Below are 27962 nucleotides of genomic sequence, written 5' to 3'. Positions count from 1 at the left end.
ATCTGGAGGCAGGCAGAGCATATGGACAAGACTAAGCTAAATCCTTTTCCAGCTCAAATATTTCCCTAATGACCCTACAAGAATAAAGTTACAATTCAAGGAGTTTACAGGGCTTAAAGCCATTAAATCTACACAGAAGATGCTAAATAAGATGAGAACAAAGTAAAAGAAAGCAAGGACAGAGCAAGGAGGAAGTGTGAAAAGTGTACCCGTTTCCTCTAATACCTGGATTAGCCAGCACTGTTCAGGGCCTATCTAGATGTTTTCCTGATAACCCCTCTCCAGGGACTCTCCACTCTAGCACCAGAATAGAGAGGTTCTATCTTGGCGCACATAAATAGTCCACTGCCGTTCAAAAAGGCAACTCAGAGCCAATGGACCTGTTTCCCAGCTTAGCAGGAGTCAGTAATGCCCTCTATTCCCATGAATGAAGGAACTGTCTAAAAAAGACTGTCTGCTTTGACTACGTGAACAGATCTCAGAAGAGGACAGTGCTTCCTGTAAAATCCAAAAAAGCCAATTCAGTCTTCTGGACAGTTTACTTCAGTTCAGGTATAAGCTGAGACCAACTAATGTCTGTTCCTAAGTTTTCATCCTCAAGACCAGGAAAGCTGATATCTAAAAGGATTTTGCTCAAACTGTCATTCATGGTGTCCAAGATAAAGCCCTCCATGAGCGATCGGTTTTCAGTAAAACCGGAGGCTGGCAGTTCAAAAGGCTTAGTAGATTCGTGAATAAAAGATGGAGAGCTCGTGAGGGGACTGTGCACTGTGTCATTGGATTCTGTATTAAGCAGTTCCCAAGGGGACTCGGGGAGAGGATTTTTAAGGGGTGTGCTGTTAAAACCCAGCAAGTCCTGGTTCTCCGGGAAGGGTGTGAATGGCAGCGGGACGGTTCTCACTGGACTGAAATCCAGCTCTTTACCTCTCTTGGCTGATGATGCAGACTTCCAGGGATCAAGGCCCCCTGGTGGAGGGGTAGTAGCTGCTGGGACTTTGCATGGAGTGGAAGAAACAGGCAGTTTAGTGAGCATCTCTTCGACTGGTGTTTTAAAGGGCCCCTCTTTCTCCTGCAGGCATCTCAGCTGTGATACATTCTCTAGAGGCTGGCTTTCCTGCAGTAAGGGAAGGTCTGCCCCTAACTGCAAAGGATCAAAGTCATTGCTCTCTGGGAAGATAAGGACAGGCTCTTCTGAGCAAGGCAGTGCTAGGCGTTGTTTCCTTCTGGATCTGCTCATTTCCTGCCTCTCGCGTCTCTTTATAACTAATGTGTCAGAAGGACCCTTAGATGGTGACTTCAGTATGGTGAAATGTTTCTTCTCCGTCACGGCTGAGACTGGGACGAACAAGTCTGGCTCTTCCTTTACAGTTACGGTTGAGGCAAAAGGGGACAGCCAGTCCCCCAGCTGTGGACCTTCCCCTTCCTTAATACAGAGAGTCTCAGGGAAAGAAGATGACTCCTCGCCAGGACGACAGTTGCTCTCCTTTAGAGAAAGCGTTGGGGAAGAAAATCCTTCATCACACTGACTCTCCTCCTTGACCGCAGCCATGGGCAAAGAGGATGATGCTTCAACAGAGAGTGACATCTACAAAAAAAACAAGTGACGTGCAGTCAGTAAACAAGAATCTTAACTACTCAAAACCCAAATGGCAGTTAAAGATAGAAAACAAAGGCTACTAGCTAAGGATAGCAGGCCAAGTAAGTGGAGGATCTTTGGAAAGAAGCAGCAATAACCACAGTTAGACATCGATCTCCCTTTGAAATGGATACCGTTTTTAGCTAATTGTCTAGAAGTTATGCCCTTCAGAGTACGTGTGCTATGGGCAACTCTGAGGACAAGCAGGAGAAGAGCTGAACATTTTCTTGTTTGATCCTCCTTACACTATATAGGTATGAAACAACAAAAAAAATGAGGACATCTTTCATAGAAATCAAGGAGAAAGAAACGAATAAAATCTCTTTTGATAACATTAATAAACGCGTGGGGGAAAAGAAATCATAGCAGGAGAGAATATAAATTAACAGATGCACAAAGGAAAACAGGATCGATGTTAGAAAGAATGGAACAAGATGAAGCCTAACAGTGCCTAAGTATCTGAGACAGTCACTGACTGAAAGAGAAAGATCTGTTCGATAATGACTTTTCTTCAGCTCAGAATTAACTAGCAAGTCTGCAGAATGAGCAAAAAGCATTTTTGGGAAATGATGTCTTCCTCTAGGAAGACGTCATCCTTGCAAATAAACGCTCTTTCAGAAGCAATGCCCTATAATACAGCTTCCTCTTTAGCACTAGAAGAAGAGTATATGAGATTTTCAGGGCAGAACAAACCCATTTCCCTTTGTCCTCTCTCTTCCCATCTGAGCAGTAAAGAAACATGGTCTTGACTTCTCAATCCAGTGCACCCTTTCCTCTAGTGAAATAAAATAACACACTTACAGCAAGTCAACTAGCAGGTATAGTCACACTAGACACAGAAAAGGAAAAGCAAGAACTGTCACCTACCCAGAAACTTACAGGCTTGGAGGACCAAGTAAAGATATATAAAGGAGCCACGTGAAAAACACAGTCCATGGAAGAAAACAGCTATGGAGAAAACACACCAAACAAACCCCCATTCCACCAGTTCCCCACAAAGAAAGGAAAAAAACAAAAACAAAGAAGACAACAAACAACCTTTGGAGCAATGCGCACACGTTTATTGCTCCGGAAGGTCTCTGAGCTGTTGTGGGATGCTCCCTGTGCCGTAGATAGAGGAACCTTCAAAGAAGGCTGCAAGACAAGAGGCTGACTCATGGGAAACTGGATCGGAACAAGGTAGGAGTTGATGCGAGGAAGCAAAGGCTTCATCTTTCGTCCTAGAAGGGAAAAGAATAGATTTGCTAGCCTCCTACCCTTCTTTTACTACATGTGGAAAACCAGACACCTAACAGGAAGTGCTTCTAAATACTCCCAGATAACCATCTGATCAGTTACTTCCATTTGCTAGTTTTGAGGATACAGATCCCAAGTCAGAAGGCCTGATGAAGAGCGGAATACAGCCTTTCATATAGATCCTAGACCACAAACTGAGGCAAGCTCTGTTGTTACTTAGTTTCAGTACCCAGTTCCCTCCATCTTTCTACTGCATCCCCACTCAGAGACAACTTTCAGCACTACTTTCAGCTCCAGAGCTGAGGGATGGGAGCAGCTGTAGGAAACCTTTAAGCAGGCAAATCTGGATGATAATTACCATTTTTATTCCTATGGAAATCTGGGAGAGCCCTTGAGTTTATGGGAATTATTCTTTTTGGTCTAGCTTGAAGTAGACACTCACGTGCATTCTGGGGTTCAGTTTTGCTGCTACTGTTGCTTCCCGTGTTCTTCTGGGGATCTGGAACATGTTGCTTTTGCTGCTGTAAACATTATGAAATAAAAAAGAGGAGAGAGAAGATTTAAATAGAGGAATTAGTCTCTGTTCTGCTGCCTCATTCAGAACTGCAAATCAGAAGCCTGTACTGAGCTAACACAGAAAACGCAGCTGTTAGTGCCAGCATGAGTGCTGGGTGTTACCTCTGTTATACTTGCTGTTTTACAGCCATGCCATCTCAAGACTAGCTACTAAAAATTCACACAGAAACAGAAGTGGCACAACAGAGCTGCTCCAACCACAGACTCTGCTGTTGAGCTGACCTTGTTTTGGTGTTCTCAGTGCAGAAATGTGAATAGCATACTGTTATTTGTGTATTTGATCTCTATACAAACCATAGACCTGAAATTCAAGCTGAACAGCAGAGGCACCGCAGGAGCCAATGGTCTAAGCAGAAGGAATGAGGGCCAAGGCTGTAGTGGTGACCAGTAGTGTCTGATTAATTCATTGAAAATCCATCACTGTAAAAATGGCTGAGTTCTACAGACAGCCAACAGGTTTGTCCTTCTAAGAGTCACAGCGCAACTGGTTTCCAGAAAGTAAAAAGAAGCACAGAGAGATCCCATTCTCCCTGGATCCGGGACCCAGAACAAGTTGGGACTGCTTCTACAGAGATTAAGACTGTAACTGAACCCTCCGTCTTAGTTCTCTGAAGTTTCAGAAAGCTCAGTGCCCACCGCAGCCTATTTTAGCAGTAGACCTCTAGTTGCTTAAAACTGTACAGCTCTTGCCAGCTGTAGAAAGAGCATGTCATTTGAAGGTAATTAGCTTGACTCCTTTCCCCAAAAATGGAGTGTGCACACGGCTGTATCATCACGTGCAGCAGTGATTCTGTCTCCCGCCCCAAATTTCTTATCCTTTCCTTCAATGACTAGCAAGAGGAGATTGGAAGCCCAAGGCCCAGGCCAGAGTCTTACTGATTCAGAGTGCTCAGGCGATGTTGACCCCAAGTCCAGCGGCTAGCGGCAGCAAGGCAGTCAGAAGGAGAAAAATAAGAGGAAGTTACCAACAATAAAAGGGACAATTTAATCTTGTATAATCTGAGCAAACAAGAGAACGCATCTGCCCTCCCGCTGCACAAAACATAGAAGAGACTAAACACATCTTAAAATATCTGAAAATTTTCCTAAAATTTCTAGATGGGATAGAACAAGTCCATCCTGCGAGTGTCTAGTCGAACAACAAAGAAAATGCTTGTCTAATTCAGGGGAAAGCTTTTCATTACAAGTTTGCAACAGTCCTACGGAAACAGGTTGAACAAGCTAATACGTTTGGCATGATACCTGAAGAATGAACGTATCCCAAAGAAGCTCCAGCAGCTGAAGCACAGCACCCTTTTCTTTTTTCCTCCATATACAGAGATAATCTGTATTGTTTTCTTGTCAGTTGTATGTCAGAGATTTACAGATATCAGAAAGTGAGCAGCGCAGTAATTATAAAGCAGATAATTATGCTGATAGTAACAAAAAATCACCAGTTCAACTTTATGTTCCCCCTAACCACGTGTCATTTTACCTCTAGATTCAGAAATACACTGCATTGTACTTCAGTAGCAGAACAGGTTCAGATAGACAGTAGGAAAATGTATAACAAAACAATCTCAAAAGCACTACCTTGAGTCTGGGTAAAGCATTAAAAACATGAAACTAAGTGCAAGTAGCTCAAAGAAATAATCAAATGGGAGCCACGAACTATACCAGAAGCTGTGCTGTGGGAAAAAAAAAAAAAAAAAAAAAGGATTAGAGACTTACCTTACATTTTACTCATAGGCTTGTAAGTGTGACATCACAAAATAAGAGAATTGAGAATAACAAAGGAAAGGGTGTATGAAAGAGAAATAAGATATGAGAAGATAGGAAGGAATAGAGGAAGTAACTAGTACAGGAGGAACAAACAACCACAACAAGTGAAAATAAAATAGTACCAAAAAGAAAACAAAAAGCCTCATTTAGAATTATTGAGTTTTCCAATATATAAATTAGTTTATTTGCATTGATATATAAAAATTATAAATACAATTGATGTAAAACAGAATCTGATAAAGAGCACTTAAGGAGTTCATCTGTCCACATAACTCAATCAAGGCTCTGAGACTTTAGCCCAGTAATGATGATTTGACATCAACAAATAGCTTGAAGATCCACTGCTAACTAGTGTAACTAAAGAGGTGAGTCAAGCAATGCTACCATGACTTTTTGAGAACAGAGAGAAATCATCTTGAACTGGAAATCAGCATTCAACCTTCAAGACCTTCAAGTCACACCAAACTAACACAGGGCAGTTTCTTTCACATTGTCCTAGTCCAGAAAAATAAAAAATATAAAAAAATTGAAGTACTATCAGACTTCTTAGTATTTCTGAATGGGTAGAAGGAAGGCAGAATCACCAGCAGAACACAACTTGAGAACCTTGCTCCTAGCCTGATGAGGAGGAGTACATGAAGGCACAAAAGATATTAATAATTTCAGTTCCCTTCGCTGACCAATGTGCTGATGAGATCTTTCTGAATACAATGGCTCTCCAGCTAAAACTGATTGGGTATTTGAGATTGGGCTTTCAGCATTTTGTAGGTTTGGTCCTCCCAGCAACAGTTCATAATTTACAATTAAATACGAAGTTTACATATGATTACTATTTCTTTTTCCCCAGGCAATTAAACCCTATAAAACCATTTTCTGTGTCTATTTTGGAAGAGCAAGTGACACCTACCACTGCAAAGATTCTGGATACCAAAAGCAGTAAGTCTGTCTCTTAGGAGCATAAAACAGCTCATCTGCTGACAGTAATAGCATGCAAAACTGAAGAATGCTCTTTCTTGTCTTAATGGAAGATACAGTTTTCCAGTTTATCATTGTGGATACACATAATAGCCATGGAAGTGGCAAGCTTTAGTTCTGCTTTAGTACTCAGCAGATGTGTGCACTATGAGGCTTGCATGTTAGCGTGTAGCAATTAACTGATAAATCAAAGCTGTATGAATCAAGAAATGTCCTAGGCTGTAATCTACAGTCTCCAAATTGTACAATCCAGCATTAAAATGGCAACATGGAAAAGAAACACTGTAGAGCCCCATGATATGTTTTTGGTTTTTTTTAAATTACTGCTGCCTTTGAAAACATGAGTAATCTCCTCTCGAGGTATCTTACTCTTAGACAGATTAAAATTATTTATATGAAACTGCCTACAAAGTTTTATAACTTGAGATAATCTCACATTAAACAATAAAATAAAATAAAATAAAACAAAATAAAATAAAATAAAATATTCAGTTACATATAGCTCATACTAAAAATGTTGAAAATTTTACAAATAAAGGATGAATTAAAATGTATTTCTGATCAGCATAAAGTCTAGATTCAGTCAATCCAAACACTGCTTTTCAGGAACAGTACAATACTACTTTCTGCCAAAGTCAGATTCTACTGTCTATTCAATCTTATATTTAACATGGTTAAAAGTAAGAGATACACCAATTGATACAATTTTGCCAAATTAAAAGGGAATGACTTTTCATTTGTAAAACGTATATCAAGGGACATGGAGCAATTAGGATAATGAAAGGGAACTGGACTATAAGTTTTAACAGAGATTAATTTCACAGAATGAGATAAACATGTTTTATGTTTATTCCTGTATCTCAGTCCAGTTCTGTGTTTGTTGACCACTACCTACAGTTATGCATAGGCCTAAACTGAACAGCAGTGAACTCTTTCACTGCTGTTAACAGGCTGCAAAATGCTGCACAGGGCAAGACAGAACATATGGCATAACTACTCTCATTTTTTCTTAATTCAAAATCAGAAATTCAAAGTAGTATCAGTAGCATCATCTGCAGGGGCATTGCTGAAAGATTCATGGTACATGAACACTAATATATTATTTTCCTAATCCTAGTTGCAATGGGTTTCAATCAATGAACTAAACTCCTTAGCCTGCTTAAGCAGCAGCTGATGCAAGGACTCTGAAAGCAAAATCAATTCCGACAACAAAAACATCACCTGTATTCCTCATTCTTCCACAAAGCAAACAGATAATGCTCAGTCTTGAAACAGTCTCCTAAGACGGTATACTGTGCAATACCAAAATGCTCTCAGGATTGAGTAAATGCTATTTACTTTCTAATAAGCCTACAAAAGTTTGTCTTCCAGTATCCTTCCACCCCCAATGTGCTTTTCATTATTTCACCTGAAATTCTAAAAAAATACAGAGATGGGAGTGAGTTCCATGTCTCAAGTCCGTTGTTACTCATTCACAGGCCAATTTACTATCAAAGCTGGACAGTCCAATAGCAAAAGCCTGAAGAGCACAGAGAGGATAGTTATAGTCCAGAGTGAAAACATCTTCTGCTACACGACCGAACTGCATCACAATGTAGTCAGCTGGGGAGAAAAGAAAAATTCAGAGACCAGCAATTTCAGGGTTAAGCAAAGAAAATAAATAAAAATTTAGAAGTGTCTGTCAGTCCCAAATATATGTGTTTGGGGTATCCATCCTTATTCACCAAACTGGCTTTAAAATCTGTTGTCTGTAGTGACTGTGGTATTCTAGGGATTACCTTCCTTGTACTCAGTGTCATCTTAATTCTTTTCTCCCCTGCAGGAGGTTTCCAGTTCCTCTCCTTTTTCTGCATCTATTGAGAGCAGCTTCTCTGCACTCATCCCAGTAAAAGTCAGGCCTTTCATAGTTTTCTTGATGGCAGAGCAGTCCCTAGAAATCTGACTGATCTGAATCTTCCTTCACCCGGTCTCCCTTCTCCAGGAAGAGTATTCTATTCCTCCCACACCTCATGAAATACACTGTTTTTTCCCTGTTTGAATGACCCCCTCCTCCACTCTCCACCAGACTCTTACGGTCATTGTCGTGGACAATCTGGAAGTTCTTCACTGAGGCCTGAGTGACTCTCCCATGGAAATTCAAAACATAGGACTGAGTATCATCATTCCAGACTGGAGCCTTGTTGTGCAACTCAATGAGGTTTTCTAAATTCTTGGTTTGCCATTTTGACAGAAGACTCTCATTTTCCTATTTAGAGGAAAGAAACAGTTTATCAGATTTCGAATGGCTCTGCTTTTGAGCACTGCCTCTCTCAGATGTGCATTCTGTGACTTTTGTGTCATTCCCTGTTAAATGAAACAATGGCACTTAAACTTAAGCCTACTGAAAGTATCCTGCGAGTTACAAGAAAACATTTTCCAAGCATTCCTTATCACCTTATCTCTACTCAAACAAGAAAAAAAATGAAACAAAAGCATACACATGGACAGAACAGACAGCAATTCACATATCACAGATGTCCAGATGTCCTGCTGGCAAGAACCTCCTTTTGAGATTTATACAGTTTCTGTGATCCTGTTCATTTGTAAACCAACTTCTATTTTCAATAGTCTAAAGTATGAAACAAAAGTAAATAATGTAAAATTAAGTACATATTGTTAACGGCATATACTTTTGTGGTTTTCCAGTATGAAGTCCAAAGGCTAAAGGAGATGTACAGTGTAAGCAGGTTGTCACCCTATCTGGTCTAATAAGAGGTACACAATATGAAAACCATGCAGAGAAATAAAAATAGAAAGATGAAAAAAGCAGGCAAAATAGTACATTAAGTTTGAGAAAATTTCAAAGAACTGGAAACAGTAATGAAACAGAAGATACATGATTTTATTTTAAAAGCTATGCAACAAATAGCATCCAAATTGAAATAATATAAGCTAAAACTCACAAGAAAAAGAATCCAAGAAGCTCAAGTTATTTAATGAGAAGGAAATAATCAGAAAGCAATATTTTATGGCTAACAAAACTACACTGAAGTGTTTCAGTATTGTATGCAGAAAAAATAGGTTATTCTAAAAAATTCATTCTTTTCCTTAAAGTAAAACTTATTCTGATTAAAACAGTTATTTAATACTCTTATTCTCATCTTCATTTTACTGTTATAAAGGTGCAAAAGTACTTTAAAAATTGGAGCAAACAAGTTGTGTTTAGACGTTTCTTTTTGTTTGAATGTGTGGGCAGTATTGCTTAATCAGAGGCATCAACCTACAGTGAAGGAAAACAAAAACAGTCCGATCCCTCAGTCAGCTTCATGGGGTGGTCAACATGCCTGAGGGACAAGATATCATCTCGATACATATAGACAGATTTCAGAAGTGACCCCAGGTGAACCTCATAAAGTTCAACAAATTCAAGTGCACCTGGATCATGGGGACTCCCAGTATCAATACAAGCAGCAGGAAAAAATGAAGTAGGAAAAGGGACTTGAGGATAATGGTGGATGGCAATCTAGACATGAGCCAGCAATGTATCTTCACAGCTCAGAAAGCCAACCACATCCTGTGCTGCATCCAAAGAAGTGTGGTCAGCAGGGCAGGTAAGAGATCCTGCCCTTTTACTCTGAGCTGGTGTGACCTCACATAGAGTACTACATCCAGATATGGAGTCTTCAGTATAGGAAAGACACAGGCCTGCTGGAGTGCGTTCAGAGTAAGAACCCACTTAGGGCCACTAAGAAGAGCAGAGGGCTGGAGCACCTCTCCTGTCAGGAAAGGTTGAGGGAACTGGGCTTGTTCAGCTTACAGAAGAGAAGGCTCCAGGGAGACCTCATTGCAGTCTTCCAGTACTTGAAGGGAGCATATAAACAGGAGGGGGAATGCCTGTTAACGAGGGTGGATAGTGATAGGACAAGGAGGAATGGTTTTAAACTGAGACGGGGAGGTTTAGGTTAGAGATTAGGAGGAAGTTTTTCACACAGAGGGTGCTTATGCACTGGAACAGGTTTCCCAGGGAGATCGTGGATGCCCCATCCCTGCAGGCAATCAAGGCCAGGCTGGATGTGGTGCTGGGCAGACTGCTCTAGTGGTTGGCAGCCCTGCACATGGCTGGGGGTTGAAACTAGATGATCATTATCATCCCTTTCAACCCAGGCCATTCTATGACTCTATGATTCTATGAACACCTCCTCTATGAGGACAGGCAGAAAGAGCTGGGGCTGTTCAGCCTGGAGAAGGCTCTGGAAAGACCTGACAGCATCCTTTCAGTATCCAAAAGGGGGCCATAAGAAAGAGGGGGACTGTTTAGCAAGGTCTGTTATTATAGTACAAGGGGAAATTGTCTCAAACTAAAATGGGAGATTTAGACTGGATATAAGGAAAACATCTTTCAGAGTGAGGGCAGTGAAGCACTGGAACAGGCTGACCAGAGATGGTGGATGTCCCGGCCCTGGAGACATTCAAGGGCAAGCTGGACCAGGCCCTAAGCAGCCTGATTGAGCTATGGATGTTCCTGTTCATTACAGGGGAGTTGGACTAGATGACCTTTGAATTTAAACGATTATATCATTTGGAACAGCTTTGTGTTTCAGACTTGGCCAAAATCACTATGCTTGCCTGCTAAAGCAGCAGGAAAAAAGGGTGAGAAAAATACGGTAAGAGCTCTTTCAGGAAAAGGGGTTGAACATACAACATCAGCAAGACAAAGTAGCCATTTGCAATAACTAAGTAAACAACATTTAAGCTGCCAAAAAGACAAGAAAGAATATAAACAGGATTCAGAAGCTTACAAGTGAGTTAAAAGGCAAGGCAAGAATAAATTAATCATCACCTTTGAGCAACACCTGCTACTCATTAGACTCAGTAACAGCCATGGCCATTACCAACCACAATCTAATAAGCATGATTGTCAGTTAACACCCACACCTCCAAGAGAAAGTTTTAACCTCTTCCTCCAGTCTGAACTATGACCAAACTCCGTAACTCACATTTTGTGGCTGGACTGGAATTCGCTTATGATTCATATTCATTCCTGGAATGATCACAGACATTTTTCGGGGACCTCTGAATCCTAACACATTGGTTTCCTGAAATACAAGGAAAGATGCTATTTTCAGGAATGGATATACTCCACCACACGGAAGGAAAGATGGCAAAGCTGAACATGAATCTACATTTATGTTGGTTTTCAGAAATTTGCTAGCTATAACTGTGCTAGCTGGATATCACAAGAATGTTCCTGAAGAATGACTGGCATTTTTCTTAAGGTTCTGTAACTTGTGTTTAAGTGCATGCATACTATTTTCTCTCAATTTTTTATTTTATAAGTGATTAAGAATAGAACCAGAAGGCAAGGTAGCCATGATCCAATTAAGCTTCAGTCTTAAAACAAATAGATTTTTTTCAGAGTACTGAAGGATACTGCTCCATATAGAGTTAGTATAGAAAGCGAAGGAAAAAAGTCTTTCTTGCTATTCTTAAAAAACATTTATTTAATAATGTCAACCAAAATCCACTGGTCTGAAGTGTTCTGTACTCGTGTCAGTGACAGTTTCAAAAGACAGAATCTTTTAGAATTGATGAATTAAGTGATACAACTTCTCCTGATGTACTAGTGCATTTTAACAGATGCAGATTAAAGGTCTTCAGAGTTGTAATCTGTTATGTCCTTTAAAAGAAAATCTAGGAACATATATGAGAACAAGAGTGCTGACTTTATTTTTATATAAATTTCATTTATGTGAAAAATATTGATATATGAAAAGCTGACTTTATATTATCAGCTGTACTTATTTTAACACCTTGCTCTGTACAGCTAGATAGGGAAATGAAAAATACTGTATACAATGGAAAGATCTGCTGATATTTCTCTGAATAGCTTAGTACTGCAATTGTCAAGTCAATTTCTTCCCCTAACTGCCACAAAGATTAATAGCCAAAAAAATTAAAATCATGCTTCAGGCCAACAAACCTCTACATTTCTGCTACTGTACCCATGATAAAATCTGCTACTAAATTTTCTACTTGACTGACTTCCATTTTGTGAACTATTCCATAATTTTCTCAAACCTCTGGACTGGAATATAACAATTTTAGGTCAAGTAACAAGTTCACTTGAACATTAGTTTGGGTCTCCCTCCAAAAAATATCAAACTCATAAGAAATTATATTTGAGGCCTCTGCCCTTTATCTTATCTGGTGGAAATCAGTTTAATGAGGGAGGCAGGCTGCAGGCAGCATCGTTTTGTGAGCCCTATTTCCTTAGTAATCAGCCTACAAACTAAAAGGGAGCAAAAGGGAAGAGACACTACTTACATAATAAATAGCTGCAAGTTCTTGTCGAGTATGAACCTTTTCCACTAGACCTTGTGCCTTGACTGGGCTAATTCCATGGTCATAGACTGTAAATTTAGTTCCCATGAGGTTTGACCTAATGTCAGGTTATGGAAAGACATACAAAAAAGAGAGAGGCATCAATATACATTTTTATCCTCTTAAAAAAGCATGTGTGCATGACAGAGAAGTTAGGCCGGTCATCTGAGTCTTTTTCCAGTCCTCTCAGTAAGGAGTTTCAGTAAAGTGCCCATTGTAAAAACTGGACATTTAACCTGTCCTGACAAGCACTGAGCCAGAACTCTATCTCCAAATCATCATTATGAATGGCAACTGAATAAAGAATGACAACCTAGCTGCATACAGATCACAGTAAGCTGAATATACAGCAGATTGTCATCCCTAACTCCAACTAAACCAATATGTAAATTCCATCTATCCCACTGTACAAGATGTACATGTCTGTAGTTTTTATCTATTGTTCTCACCTGAGTTTTCCAATGAAACTCTCCCCTTCCCGGGATAAATCAGTGGGGTCAACTGATATGAGGTAATTGGACGTTTTGCTCTTTTTCCGTTTTCTACCTGCAAGAAGAAACATCTGGAAATACAAAACATTTATCAAGACTGGAGTTTTGAAAGAGTTCAGAGGCACTGTTATCCAGACTGTTACATCTCCGTTTCCCATATCTATTCCCATTTTTGTTCTGAACTGTTATTATTGTCCTGCTAATTACTGTCCTGCTAATTCTGACCTGTTCCAGAAGTATACAACTTGAAATCCTGCTCTTCTTGTTCTAGATTAAAGGCTATTGTCTTTTCCAGTTTTCCTTTGTTTTTTTTTCTTCTGGAACATCTTGGTTTCCCTACTTTTCTTTAACCCCAACATTTTAAAACTTTTTAATTTCATCTTTCCTTGTTCTATGGCTACTAAACATGACAACACCTTCTTTAGTGCCTTGGCCAAAAAGAAGGTGTCCTCATCTGCATGCTGTCTCTCCTCAGCTTCTGGTTTCTTACTGATTTATGCAGTGTTCTTCATTACACTAAAACATTATGTTGTAAGAATACAACAGCCAACACTGTATACTGCTTCCAATACCTTTCTGTTGTTATCCTTTTCCAGATGCATGTAATAAGTAGGGAAGAGGCCCCGATCCATCCCCTTCTTATCTCTAGTGATGCGACACTTGACTGTAATACCACGGGGCGCAGGGCGCAATACAAATTCCTCCAGGTTCTCTACTTCTCCCAGATGTACAACTGCCTGAGGGGATGGACTACAGGAAGCACCCGTTTCCTATGGGAAGAACCATCATATTAGAATACGAGTATCAGACCAGAGATTCTGCTATTCCCCAGGAAAAAAAAAAAAAAGTCTGTTGAAACATACCTAATGTCCCAAGAACATATTGGGGAAAAGAAAGTTGAAAATAAAACATCTGTGTTTCTCTGAAGAAAGTGAGTAAAAACTTTTTTACTCTAGTTCTCCCAGGGAAGGAGAGAAAATAAAGCCATTAACCAGAGTAAATTACTAAGAATGGGAAAACAGGTTGAGATACCGTAAGTATTTTAAACAAAGAGTTCCTCTGCTTCTAGAATTTCAAACTTGGTGATAAATAAGGCAGCATGCTGCATGATGTTCTCTGGCTAAAATGACCACTAAGATTATGTTGGTTCAGAAAAGCAGCAGAAATGGGGTAAGGTGACAGTGCTGGAGAAACCCTGGAATAAAGCATACAGTTAGCATGCATGCTATGGTCACCAAAGGAAATGGAATTCTAGTGGAAATCTGGCATCAGCTATTAAGGTCATTTTTCTTAGAAGAAGCTAGCCTGGCATAGTCCGGGGTCAGTACTAAGGGCATGGCACTGACATGGAGCTGAGACAGGCCCCTCCATACTGCTGGGCAAGGCAGCGATGAAGGATCACTTGACCCAGAGTCCTGATCCCTCAGACAGGAAGAAGGGAGCCCCACACCCACTGCCTTGAGTTGGGTGCTTCTTGGTCCTTTCCTTAAGAGAAGAGGAAAACATAGGCCAGCACCTCCCAAACTTCTGTTGGTAGAACCCAAGGGAATGGCACAGAGCTGCATCAGGGAAGAGTCAAGTTGGGTGTTAGGAAAAAGTTCTTTGCTGAGAGGGTGCTTGGTCATAGAACAGGCTTCCCAGGTGTATGAGAACTGCTGAATCGTGACCTGAACCACTGATTGGTCACCTGAGATGAGCACCAAGTCAGCCATGGGGGCACAGGTGAAGGTGATATACCTGTGTGATTGGAAGGGGTGGAGCCTGGCTCCACCTCTCCCAAACCCCATTTAAGGGCTGACCACCACCAGGGAAGGATCTCTTCTTGGAGATCCCTTCTACGTGGAGTTCCCTGTGAGCCTTGTCATCCTGAAGGTGAGCCATCTTCTCTTTGTATTATTTGTATACTATCTATACAGAACTACTCAAAATATACCATCATCTCGTCTATACTATTTCTTTGCGGAATACCATCCTTGGGAGTTATTTACCCCACACCGGGACAGTGGTCAAAGCTGCCAGAGTTCAGTGTTGTCCAATTAGTGCTTCAATAACACTCACAGAAACAGGGTTTGAATTTTGGGTGGCTCTGTGGGAAGCCGGAAGTTGATATCTGTGATCCCTATAGGTCCCTTACAGTTCAAAATGTTCTGTTTTTCTGTGAAACCTTGTAGACTGCAGGACCTGGAGTATTCCTCCTTCATCTTGGAGATAATGAGTAGCTTCATACAGTATAAGATCTGAGTGAGTATACGTACAAACACACCTGAAATTCATTTATGGTTCTCATTCACCACTCATAGCATATATCAAAGTCATCACCAGCAGCTGTCAACCATACCTCAGCTTTTTATTTACTAGCAACTAGATTTCTTGTACTACTCACTGGCTAGTGTAGCACAGTATACACACAGCCTCCAATATGCTCAGCTGGGTCACCTAAATATTAGCATGGACATCCAGGATCCCCAGAGCCTTTTATCTGCAGCGTCTGAGGGACAGACTCAGATGGATGATCCAAATCATTTATTACAGGTTCTAACATCCCTTATATACATTCACAAGTTTTCTCTTGTAACTTTCCCACCCGCCTTTACATGTCAACAAAATACTCCACAAACACTCCTTAACCATGCATGCAGGCGCTTATCCATTCAAGGTCATTTGAGTCCTTGGAGTCATTCCAAGCCACATACTCTTCCTCCAAATAGGGTCTGCCATTGCACAGCTTATTTGAACTTATTTTCCTTTTCTTCTGGAGTGTCCTTAGTTCTCAGCCTTCCTTTCTCATGCTGTTTATCCTGCTCCACTGCTTCTGCTCTGAATATACTTTCTTGTATTCTCACATTTATTCTATTTACTCCTTGTTTTCCTATGCTTGTTGTGCCCTGACTCAACTTGATCCTCTTCCCTTGTGTCCCTTTCTCTAAGCACCTTGTAGTAAGCTTTGTACAAACCCAAAATTTTCCCCTGTTCCATCTTAAAATTCTGATCCCCCTTGCATCTCTACAATAAAATCTATTATAAGTTAGCAATCCCTCTTCGTGGGTATAGCATTTCAGAGTTTCTCAGAATCATCTTGGTTGATTTTGAACAGAGACAATGGTCTAATCTTTCTTCTTTGAGCATCACAGGAGTAGCTAATTCAGAGTATCCCCTTGTTCACTGACTAGGTTACTTGAGTTGGGTTCCTGCACCCATAATTGTTCTTTTGATGGTTACTAGGTATTTCTGTTTAATTACATGTTCTTCTGTTAGATAATTGGACAATACTGTCCTTCCTCTGACTTAAAGGATTAACTGCAAAAACAGCGTTTTAACACAGTGCTAAAGGGGTTAGTAGTTAAAAAAAAAGTGCCCAGTCCTCACCGGAAACTCATTTCAAATACCTACTGCAAAGGATTTCTCAGTGGTTGCAGAACTAGGCTTCTCAGATTCAGTTTGTGGTGACCAAGATGTCTGTCTCTTACTTATTTCTTCCTCTTCTTCAGTGTCCTCCTCATCAAAATTCAAACTGCCTGAAATTCCTGTCAGAACACAGGATCAAGAAGATAACCTCTAAAAGCGTCGTGAGCTTATGGTATCACTAATTTACATATATCTTTGTGTAACAATTTTTTTTCAAATTGCTGATTTTCTTTTTGTGCTATATTGTTTTCTGAGCCTTGTGATTCTGATCACATTACACTGATAGCAGTAGAAACATTTTACAGCTGTCAGCATGCAGCTGATCAAGCTTTCATTAATACATATTTCACTAAGCAATACGCTGTATCATGAATATGCTATCATTGAATTAAATTTTGCTTATTTTATATGCAAAAGAACAACCCCTATGTAGTTTAAGAATAAAAAAGTCAATCCTGCTCTGTATGGGTAGGTAAAGCCTACACTGTAGGCTGGACTCCGTACAGTTTACATTCATCATCATAATTTCCTCTTCATTTTACTGAAATGGATTATGATAACTCTTTAGTTAGAGCCTCACCTGTTTTATATCAGTACATGAGTAGCAATAACTCATCAAGTCTCAAATACTACTACTGATTTGATTGTCCCAAGACATGTTTAATCTTAACCACAGCTATATAAAGGTGACCTGGATAAAGAACATATCTTTACATATCACTGTTTGATGCTTCCTCCCTCCATTAAGTTTTGTTTGGTTCTGTGATTCCATTCTTTAATTTTGCTGTTGAATGGAAAAGTATGTAATGCGCTATAGAAAATTAACAGGCTCAGCCTACTAAACCAAACAAATTTCTGTGAATCAACTGTGTTTTAATACAAGAGGCATTGCTGGAAATTTTTTATCTTGGAGACAAAACAGGAAAACATCTTACTCTGTCTCTAAACTTCCCAAAGTATGCTTAGAAAGAGGAAAGATGTTAACCCTAACATTCTAGTCAATTCTTCACTAATTTCTGCTGAAGTTTCTGGAAATTCTCTCCTGCTTCTTTCCCCAACTCTTCTGTGATGTTGCTATTCATACATGTACGGGAGCAGTTGAATCACAGCCTGAACCACTGATTGATCACCTGAGGCAAGCACTGAGTCAGCTACCAGAGCATAGGTGAAGACAATTCACCTGTGTGCCCAGAAGGGGTGGAATCTGACTCCACCTCTCCTAGACTCCATTTAAGGACTGACCACCACTGGGGGAAGAATCTCTTGTTGGAGATCCCTCCTTTGTGGAGTTTCCTCCATAAGCATCAATCCTTGGTGATGGGTGAGCATTTCTTTTTATGCTGATTGTCTCTTTGCTATCTTGATAATCTTTCTAAATTGCACCATCTATAAAGTATCTTGGTTAACAATAAAATTTGGTATTATTAATTTTGTTGCCTTCACCTCTTATAGTACATATACTGTTGGATGTGACAATAGAGTAAAACTATTCCTTCACATAATGCATTTATAAATAGCCTGCCTCCCAGAATATTTCTGGTACTCTGCTAAATAAAGCACTAGTAATCATTTTGTTTAGGCTGGATTCAACAAAAAGCCTTCTGGTAATACTGACAGCAATGTAAGTCACTTGGCAACAGAGATGGATGCTCCCTCAGGGGAAGTACTCAAGAGGGTACTTCCTTGTATACACCAACATATATATGTCATGAATATACTATCATCATGAGAGATGCCTCTGACTCAGGAAGATCATCTCTTATTAGTCCCCTCAACAGTTAAGTTATAGCATTACTGGTTTTAAAGGGTTCTCTTATTGTAAAGATATTCAAGTATCATATCCAGGTATATTGTTTCTAGAATTAAAATGCCCTGAGTTCTAGAAAAACATGAAATGCAGTGTTTTGTCAATAACTTACTTGGAAAGGTCAGAAAACTATACAGCATGTTGGTATCCAGTTCTTAACATAAGAAGAAACTCCATTTCTGCATTCTGTACAGTCTACTAGCTCTGAAAGTGAGAGGGAAGCCCCACAAACACTTGTTCCATTATTTCTTAATTTTCTAACTGTTTTTTTTTCCTGTAGCATTAAAAATATACAAGCAGAAGAGTCCTGGAAAACCTCTGACTATTATTAACACTTACCTCGTTTCTGTAAGATTTCTTGCAGATCTCCACTGCCTAATGTTTCTGTTAGAGCTTGTCCATTGTTTTCTTCATCTGCATTTTCTTCTGTTATGGAAGATCCGACAGAGAAAGTTCGGAGTTTGGTTCCTAAATCTTGCACTTCTGATTTCAAGGAAGCAACCGGTCCATCGATGCCTGCAGGCCAAAATGAAAGAGAATGTAAAAGTTTCATTTTTACCGATGAAGATTTATCCCAGAATAATTTTTCTTTTCAGCTGCTCTTTTTCAAGCATCCCTTTAAAGTGTTGATGTATTCTTGTTTAATTCAACTTCTGTCAAGCTAGGCCTGATTCATTCAGACTTCTTATCACTTTGAACACTAGATATATCAATTTCCCCTTTTATAATTACAGTGATTTCTTTTACATTCTTTTTCAAATGGCTAGAACAACTAAGATAAGTGGTATTTGTCATGCACATTGTTTTGCTTAAGTTTATTTGTAGGAAACTATTTTTTCTCCTGCTCCAAACTCCTTGTTTACAAGGAATGATACTGAGTGTTCTACAGTTAATGTCACAAATCCATTTGTTAAGAATATCCAAAGGCACATGCAAAACAAATAGTAAATTGATGCCTTCCACAGTTTCAGTAGAAATGACATTTCCGTGTTTAAATGTGTAACACAGCATTACACTCTGTAATTGGTGGAGATCTCTTGATGCCACGGTCTGGCACAATGTGGAGGCTCCTCTGAAAGTGCAGCCAGACAAATGCTGGTGGTATGGATGTAGACAATGAACCTTCCAACTAATATTCCATTATTGTGGACATGTTGCTATGCAACAGCCTGACAAAATGGCATCTGACATAGACATGCATGTGAAAAGGTGTGGAATTGAATTTCACCATGCAAAAAAAACCACTGACATTCATCAACACTTCCTGACTGTTTATGGAGACTGAACAGTGGATGCTAGCACAGTGAGGTGATGGGTGGTACATTTAAGCAGTGGTGACAGCAAAAGTGGATCATTTCCATTGGTTTAATTTTTAAAATTTTTTTATAAGTACAGAATGCAGGCTCTTGTTCACTTCAGGCCAAAATGCACAGCTAACAGGAGTCAGTATGCTGAAAAAGTGTTTTGTAGCTGAGAATTTGCTCTATCAAATAGTGTTATGGTGCTCTTTCTATCTGTTGTAGCTTCCATGGAAATAAATAGAAGGCATTACTTTCAGAGAGATCTACATATTATAAACATGTTTATGTAGTGCAGAGTAGTTTCTGCTTTGATTTCTTGCCTTTACACTATTTTTTTAATCTTAAAACTGCATTGCTTTATCTAATCAGGCTTCTGACATGATTTATATAAAAAAAAAAGCTTCAGACCTGTGGAAGCTAGTGGAGTAGTTAGTTTCCTCTTTTATTTCCTGTAGTTTCAGTAATAATGAAGTTTCCTATGATTTTTTTCTCTTCATTTTTCTTTTATCAGATTCCCCCAATTTTAAATATATAAATGCTATCATACATATCAACATTCTCCTCCCCATCCTTAATTGTGCAAGATATCTAGATAACAAAAAACCCTAAACATTTAAAAGAAAGGATCTTGGGGACATTGTAGCTCCAGACATGCTTTTCCAACTAGGTAACTCTGGTCTGTTTATTCTACTTTTCTCTACAAGTTAATTTCCTGTTAATCTAACAACAGCACTACAATACTCTGCATTAGTGTGCATCTCAAAGCCTACTTGCTACTACTCTCTTGATAGGCTTGATAGGGTATTGGCTCTCATAACTACATCCTGACGTGTCTGCTGCAATCTAGTGATTTGTTACTTCTTTTCCTCCCTATGACATGTAAGTCTTTAAAGCTCTCACTAATGCTTTTATTCTTATTCTAAACAAAATGGCTGTCATTTTACTGTAATATCTTCAGATTACTGAAGGGAAGCTTTGGATCCCCGATATCACTTCATGCTTGTGCCTTTCTGGACCCCTATAACTTGTCTGTCATGCTGTTGTCTTCCAGGAGCCCACAGGGAATAAAAGAAAAAGGATGAACAGCCAGAAACTAATCTGGCATTCACAAGTCCTTTGTTTTGAGTATTTGTTATGAGTTAGTCATACCTAATCTTGAAATAGAGCATACCATGAAGAACAGTAAAGGCTGTCAACACACGCCAACTGCCTTCTCGTCTATCCTGCTGGTTCACGAAACTCTCTTACTCTGGATTTGCAGCTCTCTACCAATACAGATGTTTCAAACTCATTTCTACGGTTCTTCTTAACAAAAGGGAGAGATTCCTCGAAAGCAGATGAAGACTCTCAGCTGTCACAAAATTGAAAATGAGATTTCTGCTTGTTTATACAGTTCAAATTTCTCTACCATATTATACTGTAATTCTATTGTTGTATGTAAGATTTGTAATCAATCTTGTTTATGGCTTTGACCACTGTCACAGCAACACAGGTGACCATCTATGACTTAAAATGCATGCAGTGGCATGCTGGTAGAACACTGTTAAAATCAAGTTGATTACTTACCTTGTAACACAACGTTACTGTGGAAAATAGTAGGAGTTTCTACTAAAGGAGTCTGCTCCTCATACCCTTTGGGCTTTGACTTGGGAAGCTTTGCCTCAGGATTTGGTTTTACCATCAAGGGATCAAGACGTTTCTTCTTCTGCTTCTTCTCTAGAAGTGCTCTCTGTGAAATGAAAGAAAAAGCATGAAATAAGGATAAGTAATCACATCCATCATAGAGCCAGTGCCCTGGCCACTGTCAATGATATTCCACTGATCAGGAATTCCAATCAACCTAAATAAAATGCTTGTTATCTCTCACAGAAATCCTAGACACAGATGTTACAGAGTCTGGAATGAGATGTTACTTCTGGTTCTCCATTGATGGGAGATCTATCCTGAGACCACTTTTTTCCAGGTGAATTTGCAGCAAATCTTAATATAAGCAGTCAATTTCAGTAGTCACTTAGAATCCAGTGTGAAACATTTTATAACATACTTTATGACATGCAGCCTGTACTGCCGACTTCATTAAGCCATGCATCACACTTAAGCTGACAGAACAAACAGCTCACAAGGACTCTCCTCCCAATGCTGCTGCAATTTGACTACTAAACATCCCGCCTCCTACAACAACTTCCCATGCGTGCAGGGGATGTGGTTGTTTTTTTCTCATTCATTTGTATAATTAAACTAAACTTGCGTTAGAAGAATGACCACCAAGATTATCAGAAAGAGTCAGAATAAGAGTTCTTGGCCTGTTGATTACATGGCAGTTAAGTATTTTACGATATTAGAGTACAATTTCTAAATGCTCTCCATCAGGGCTTACTCTGCCACCGTAATTATAAATGCTGCTACAATGCAGTAAAAGCAGTTCAAGACTTGCAAAGAACACAGCTTTTGTGACAAAGATTACAATCTCATAAGAGGATACAACTCAGTCAGCTCCCAAAAACTAATGTTAAGAGACAAGAGAGGAATAAAACAAACAAATGAAAATCAGTCATTAAAATAAGACTGCTTAAGTAATGCAAAAACTGATCTACCTTACAAAACATTAGTATATGATTCAGGAAATTTCAAGTCTTAATGTTAGAAACAAAATGTTACTTTTCCATCATACATACACATTCTTCTTCTAAACTTAAAGCAAATACAGATGCTGCGTCATTTTAAAGACAGCTATGCTTAATTCTTAAAAATTAAGATGATGCATGATGAAGACGTGCAGACCAGTTGTCACAGATGCAGATTACTCATGACAGCTTCTACAGTGCCTGGAAAAAAAAAAAACCTGAAAGTTTTTCATGAGGACAAAAGTAAACCTGCTTCACCAAATTCTTCTCAGATTTCAAAGATCCATCAGATAAACAGTATCAATAACTCAATTCACTTGAGATGCAAATGTATTTCAAATTCTCTCCTCTCCTCTTATGATTCTTCTGTCTCACTGGATTCTTCCTTTCCCATCAGGGCTTTTATCTCAGCTTACAACAGTTTCACAGGCAATCTCTCACTGAAAAGTTATAGCACAATTCACTTCTTGGCCTGTATGGGGACTGCTGAGTCACAGCCTGAACCACTAATAGAGCACTTGAAGGAAAGACCTGGTCAGCTCTGAGAGTAAAGGCAAATCACCCATGCTACCGGAACTGGTGGAACCATGTTTCACTCCTCTTAGACCTCATTTAAGGGCTGACAGATACTGAGAAAGGTCTCTTGATGGAGATCTCTCCTTCTGGAGTTCTTTCCCTGCAAGCCTAGATACTCAGAGACAGGTGAGCATTCATTTTCCCTTCCTTTTGTAACATCTCCTTGTTTGTGCTGGTCCCTTTGCCTTAACATGGCACTTTCGTTATGCTTTTTAAGTAGTTCTATGCAAAATATGTAAAAAAACAAAAATCAACATGATTACACTTTTAAGACTAGGCTGCAACACAGGCAGTATTACTTACTGGAGAATTATTTGCAAGGATTGTCCTGCACAGCAAAAGGTACAAAGAATTCCACAGAGATTATCAGATCAGTCTAGAGGAAGGTAAAGTAAATTAAAATTCTTAGAAAATACTCAGCTATATTTTTTTCTCTTGAAGGGTAGTCAGATCATCCAGAAAAATTAAGCCTTTGAAATAATTAATAATTAATGCCAAGTGAAAAATTCAAGTTCTGCTATATTCTCTGTATCTTTAATAGTTGACATGAAAGGAGAAGGGGAAAATACAAATAAAAAAATAGAATAAGGATTTGAGGAAAAAAATGCTGCTAAGGCTTTTCTACCTAGCAAATGGACAGATTAAAAATAAAAACATCTTAAGAATAGTACTAAAGTACATAGGTAATGTTAGAACTGGAAATTTAAACTAGGGTCAATATAGTATGTAATAATTTTTAGAGTTACTTTACTGATTATTCTACAAGATTTTTTCCAAAGTGTACTAAAACATATTTTATTGCTGATAGATGTGACAAACCTTTTTATAAGAACTTCAAGATAACCAAAGTGATGAAACTTGATAGTGATTTAAATAGGTTTTTCTCTAACACTTTCCTTATTGAGATGAAGAAAATTACAAGAGCATTGGTTGGGATGGTCAGTAGCAGTTATTTCTCTTTACACATGGTGGCAAAGCACTGCATGTCCTTAGACTTGTTCCACTAAGTTCAAGTCTAAAAAAAACGAGCTTCTGTCTGCTAATCAAGTTTTTCCTCCAAGCCTGCGTTGCAGTAAAATTTCATATAGTATTACAAGCAAAAAAAAAAAAAATCTGATGGTTCAAAAACATGACACAGGAACATTTAATTAATTAAATAAGTAACAGGTACCAAGTATCATGATCTATTCAGGATTTTGTAAACTCAATGTATTAAATATATTTAAAAATGCCCTCTTTACACCATTGAAATGCATTAAAAATACTTAAACGACCACAAACTATCAGTTGGTTCTAGTGAGTTTCCAACAAGCTGCCTAAGTCAGATGCATCAGATGAATATACCATAGCTGTCTAGCCTGGTATTCTTCCTACTGCTATGATGAACAGGAATATGGTGCACAAGAAGCTTTTGACCACTCCTCTTGAAGGTGCAATATACTAATTATTACTTGACATGGTCTACCTTAGTAGGCCATAAGGCATGGATCTGAGGCATCCTCTCTACTCTTTCAGCTCCTGCTTAGTTCATAATGAGACAGCAAGGACAAATGCTAGTGATGATGGCATTAAAACTTAAGTGTCAAGACTAATAACATATTAAATGTTTTCAGAAATATGCCATCAGCTTTTATCTTCTCCATCCACAGCGAAGTAGCAGCAGCAAAGGTTAAGCTACAGGTACCTCAAAAGATGCAGGGAATCATGTTCTACTGCTGAGGAAGTAAGCACTGTCTGAGAAGTCATCCACTTCCTTCTCGTGGAAAACGAAGTACACTAGACAGAAGCTTTGCAGCAGACGGACTTGACTCACAGGTAGATCTTGATGTCAAGCATAATAATTTTAGTTGTGTTGTTTATAGGGTTTAAAAATTCATCGTGAAGATAGATGAGAGAGACACATCCTTGATATGCCAAAGGTTTACCTTAGATTCTCCATGCGGTCAAAGATGATAAACGCAATCCTGCTGTATTTCATGAAAATGTTCTGCAATTTTTATTTCAGTATTTCAGTTCCTGTAAATGTTTAGGAGATACTGCTTAAGAATGGCATCTGCTATAAACAGCAGTGAGTCCATTATGTCTGACTGTGATCTGCTATTGATCTTTACTGCTTCAGAAAGCATAGTACTACTTGAGTAAAAGACAAAAGCAGACTTTCAAAGTTAACATTCAAATGAATTCTATGAATTTACCTCTTTGTTGTTTAATTGAGAGTTGCTCCAAAGGAATTCTGTGATTCTGCAAATTCCACCCAGCCCAGCAGCTTTGTTTTGGCTGGAGCAGTGACGCATCTCCATGACAATATAAACTGGCATACTTTGACCACAGTGCCTAGCAATAAGAGCCACTGGTTGCTACTGGCTCACAACCCAAGCCAACAGTCTTGAATCGTCATCAAGGTTAATCAACAAGTAGTCAGATCATCCTTATTATGGGAACTTCTTGAATGGCATTTGGCACTCCGTGCTCTTTTACAGATTACTTCCAAGATCTTTTTCTCAAGCTAACGCTTTCCATTATTGTATAGTTTTCACTTTACAACAAGAGTTACTGAAATGTTTACAGGTAGCTTTTACAAATATAGATAAGGGTATTTTTAACTCCCCAAATCTGAACTGTGTTAGATAAGTGCCCATACACACACAGGGACCAAGTCAGTAATGAATCCATCTGGATTCAAAGCTATATAAACTCAGAAATAATTAACATGTTTTGGTAAAGAGGGCTATTAACCAATGCAACAATTCCCTGAGAAGTGTTATGTCTGGATTTAAAGATCCTCAGATGAGAGATTAAGTTGTGTTGAAATTAAAGTATGGTTTTTAGAAATTGTGTTCTACCTTGATAATTTAATCTATGATGCAATACAGTGAATTCTGTTCCATGTGCGGACAGCTAGATAATTGGAATAATCTCATCAATGCTAACCTTTAGGTAAGCACTTTGAGTGGAGGCAGAGACCCTGGGATAGCCCTGTACAGGGGGACTCCCTGCACATGTACAAGGGAGGGGGGGGGGGGCTTGCTTGAATTTCACAGAATAATTAGCCAAGGGGAGGAACACTCACTCCAGAGGTGGAGACTGAGGAGTGGTTTACTAGGAATAGGCAGGACTTAGGAGGAGTCGTCTAGAAACAGGACAACGCTTTTGCTTATCGATGGCACACTGTAAGGTGGAAGATTCCTTAAATTCCAGGTCCGAAGCTTTCAGACAAGAAACTGGACCAACCAATACCAGGGATGTCATATTCAAAAAGACTTGCCAATACACAGTACATGTCCAAGAAGTAGTGGAGAGCAAGAAGATATTCACGGAATTAGTTAGCATAGGACGATCCATTGTCTAGAATGAGTTAGCTTTTCTCCCTTCATAGAATCATGATTGCGCATTTTTTGTGGTATAAATATGTCTGCTTAAGAGCCACTAGTTGCGCAGTTGGGGCAGTGTTAGCCCCATGCACAGGTGTGCACCTTAAAATATTAAACTACTTTCATTCTGACCCTGCGAGTCTGAGTGTTGTTCTGCAGGTCACTTCAAGTTTTAGAGGATGGATACTTTATTCATTTGATGAGTAAGTGATCTAAACATCCAGCAAACAGCACTCAGCTGCTTTAAAAAAAAAACACAAAATCCTAGATAAAAGCTTGGCTGCAAATGTGTTGTTTTGATTTTGATTTTTTTTTTTTTTTTTTTTGTAGGAGACAAAAATAAAAGTAAGAAGAAAGGCACTGGACTTCTTTTTCAAAAGCAGTATTCAACAGATCTTTCTTGTTGCTTGGGGTACCTTTTACTTTGAGACTCAAAATGCTAATTACTTACAGTCTTCCAACCTCATTATCCATTCCTGCCTTGTGGTGAAATGAGTAAAATGTGCAATAAATAAATACACAAAAGAAATTAAACCTAAAATTAAACCTTGCCATACAAGTTAAATAACAAAAGTCAGGCAGATCTTTAATGAAAAACATCAGCAATCAGTTCTGTTTGCATTCTTCAGACCTTTTTGAATCATATCACACCTAGTTCTCAAGCCTCTGTGACACTGTGAATTCACATGAAGCCTTGCATATTGCAACAGAAGCTGAACAATGTGCCCTACATTTGTGGTTGCTGTATAACTTACGTAGTTCTGAACAACAAAGTAAATGATAATAGGCCAGGCAGTCAAGAGGAAAAATGGGAAAAGAGAAGAACAGACAGAAAGAGGAAAACAAGCAAACCCTTAACCTCCTCTCTTTCTAAAATGGATGTTTTCCTACATTTATTTTTGCCAGCCTATGTACAACCACTTACCTGATTCTCTAGTTTCAGCTGTCTTAGTTTCACACCTTCATCTCCAAAGATGCTGGAAAAGGAAAGAAACTTATTACTAGCAATTAGTTTGAATTACAAGAACACAGACTACAGCATAGCTGTTGAGACTTCAACTGTGAAGCATGATTTCTAACCTATGAGAATACCAAGTTATAAGGCATTATAAAAGAAACATACTTCATATGCTGCCAGAAACAGGATCAGTGATTCAGTAGCTTAACTAAACTGCTCTGAAAACATCTTGTAAGCTAAAAAACTTTAATTACTCATGGACAGATTATGAGTCACTATTGCAGTGGGCTTTGAGACAATTTTCATCTGAAGACTTCCTTCATAAAATACCCAACTCCAAATTAACTCGCGATTTTAGGTTTTGTCATGGGTCAACCTTACACGATCTTCTCCTCCTACCAAACTTCCTAGGACTACTATTAATATCTGTGAGTATATGTAACTATTCAATTCCTGCAAGTAGAAGAAATAATTATTTTCCTATCAAATTTATAGCTAATTTTCATAAGAATTCCATTCTTGGTTCTAAAATGCATTTCATATTGACTTTGCATTTCCTTTTGGATGAGAATGAATTATTACAGAAACTGCAATTTAGAGCTGTCAGCTCTAAAACAAGAAAGTTAATTAATTGACATGCACACACATACTCTGCCTATCACAACTGTGCCCTTTCTCCCTACATGGCTTTGATAAAGACCTCTCTTGAAGTGAAAGAATAATACCAAAGGAAAAATTTATAACACTGGAAACAGGCAAACCTTATGTATTTTATTGATGGTGTGCAGAGCTAGCTAAACTTTCATTTTAAAAATTTCACTGTCTGGTCTAGGTGCAGAAATGACCAACAATGTGAAGTCACAAGCTGGCAGATGGTGCTGAATG

At 38.9% G+C, this 27962-nt stretch overlaps 2 protein-coding genes across 3 annotated transcripts in view; both read right to left on the bottom strand.

Annotated features, from left to right (window-relative positions):
• Nucleotides 1–203: 203 nt before the first annotated feature.
• On the bottom strand, nucleotides 204–7633 carry LOC136052902 (forkhead box protein M1-like). The gene is made up of 5 exons (XM_065743351.1): nucleotides 7613–7633; nucleotides 4325–4366; nucleotides 3315–3393; nucleotides 2675–2856; nucleotides 204–1585 (listed from the first exon to the last, which is right to left on the bottom strand). Exons 1-5 carry the CDS (start codon nucleotides 7631–7633, stop codon nucleotides 539–541), a joined length of 1371 nt encoding a protein of 456 aa, XP_065599423.1. The 3' UTR covers nucleotides 204–538.
• Nucleotides 5858–27962, bottom strand: part of TULP3 (TUB like protein 3) — a 30755-nt gene continuing 8650 nt past the window's right edge. Inside the window, exons 2-11 of one of the 2 annotated variants that reach the window (XM_065742343.1) lie at nucleotides 27045–27096; nucleotides 21115–21277; nucleotides 18587–18763; nucleotides 16426–16559; nucleotides 13608–13805; nucleotides 12994–13106; nucleotides 12488–12602; nucleotides 11161–11259; nucleotides 8258–8429; nucleotides 5858–7786 (exon numbers count right to left, since the gene is read on the bottom strand). In XM_065742343.1, the coding sequence (XP_065598415.1) occupies nucleotides 7653–7786; nucleotides 8258–8429; nucleotides 11161–11259; nucleotides 12488–12602; nucleotides 12994–13106; nucleotides 13608–13805; nucleotides 16426–16559; nucleotides 18587–18763; nucleotides 21115–21277; nucleotides 27045–27096 (1357 nt within the window). In that variant the 3' untranslated portion in view covers nucleotides 5858–7652. Of the gene's footprint in view, nucleotides 7787–8257; nucleotides 8430–11160; nucleotides 11260–12487; nucleotides 12603–12993; nucleotides 13107–13607; nucleotides 13806–16425; nucleotides 16560–18586; nucleotides 18764–21114; nucleotides 21278–22223; nucleotides 22366–27044; nucleotides 27097–27962 lie in introns of those variants that run through there. The other variant, XM_065742344.1, reaches the window with a different exon arrangement.

Source organism: Cyrtonyx montezumae, unplaced genomic scaffold (genome assembly GCF_038088225.1).
Source record: "Cyrtonyx montezumae isolate F1298 unplaced genomic scaffold, pur_monq_1.0 scaffold_3, whole genome shotgun sequence".
NCBI classification, from domain to species: Eukaryota; Metazoa; Chordata; class Aves; order Galliformes; family Odontophoridae; genus Cyrtonyx; species Cyrtonyx montezumae.
The sequence above is the reverse complement of the archived record's forward strand: the minus strand, read 5'-3'. Positions and strand labels throughout refer to the sequence as shown.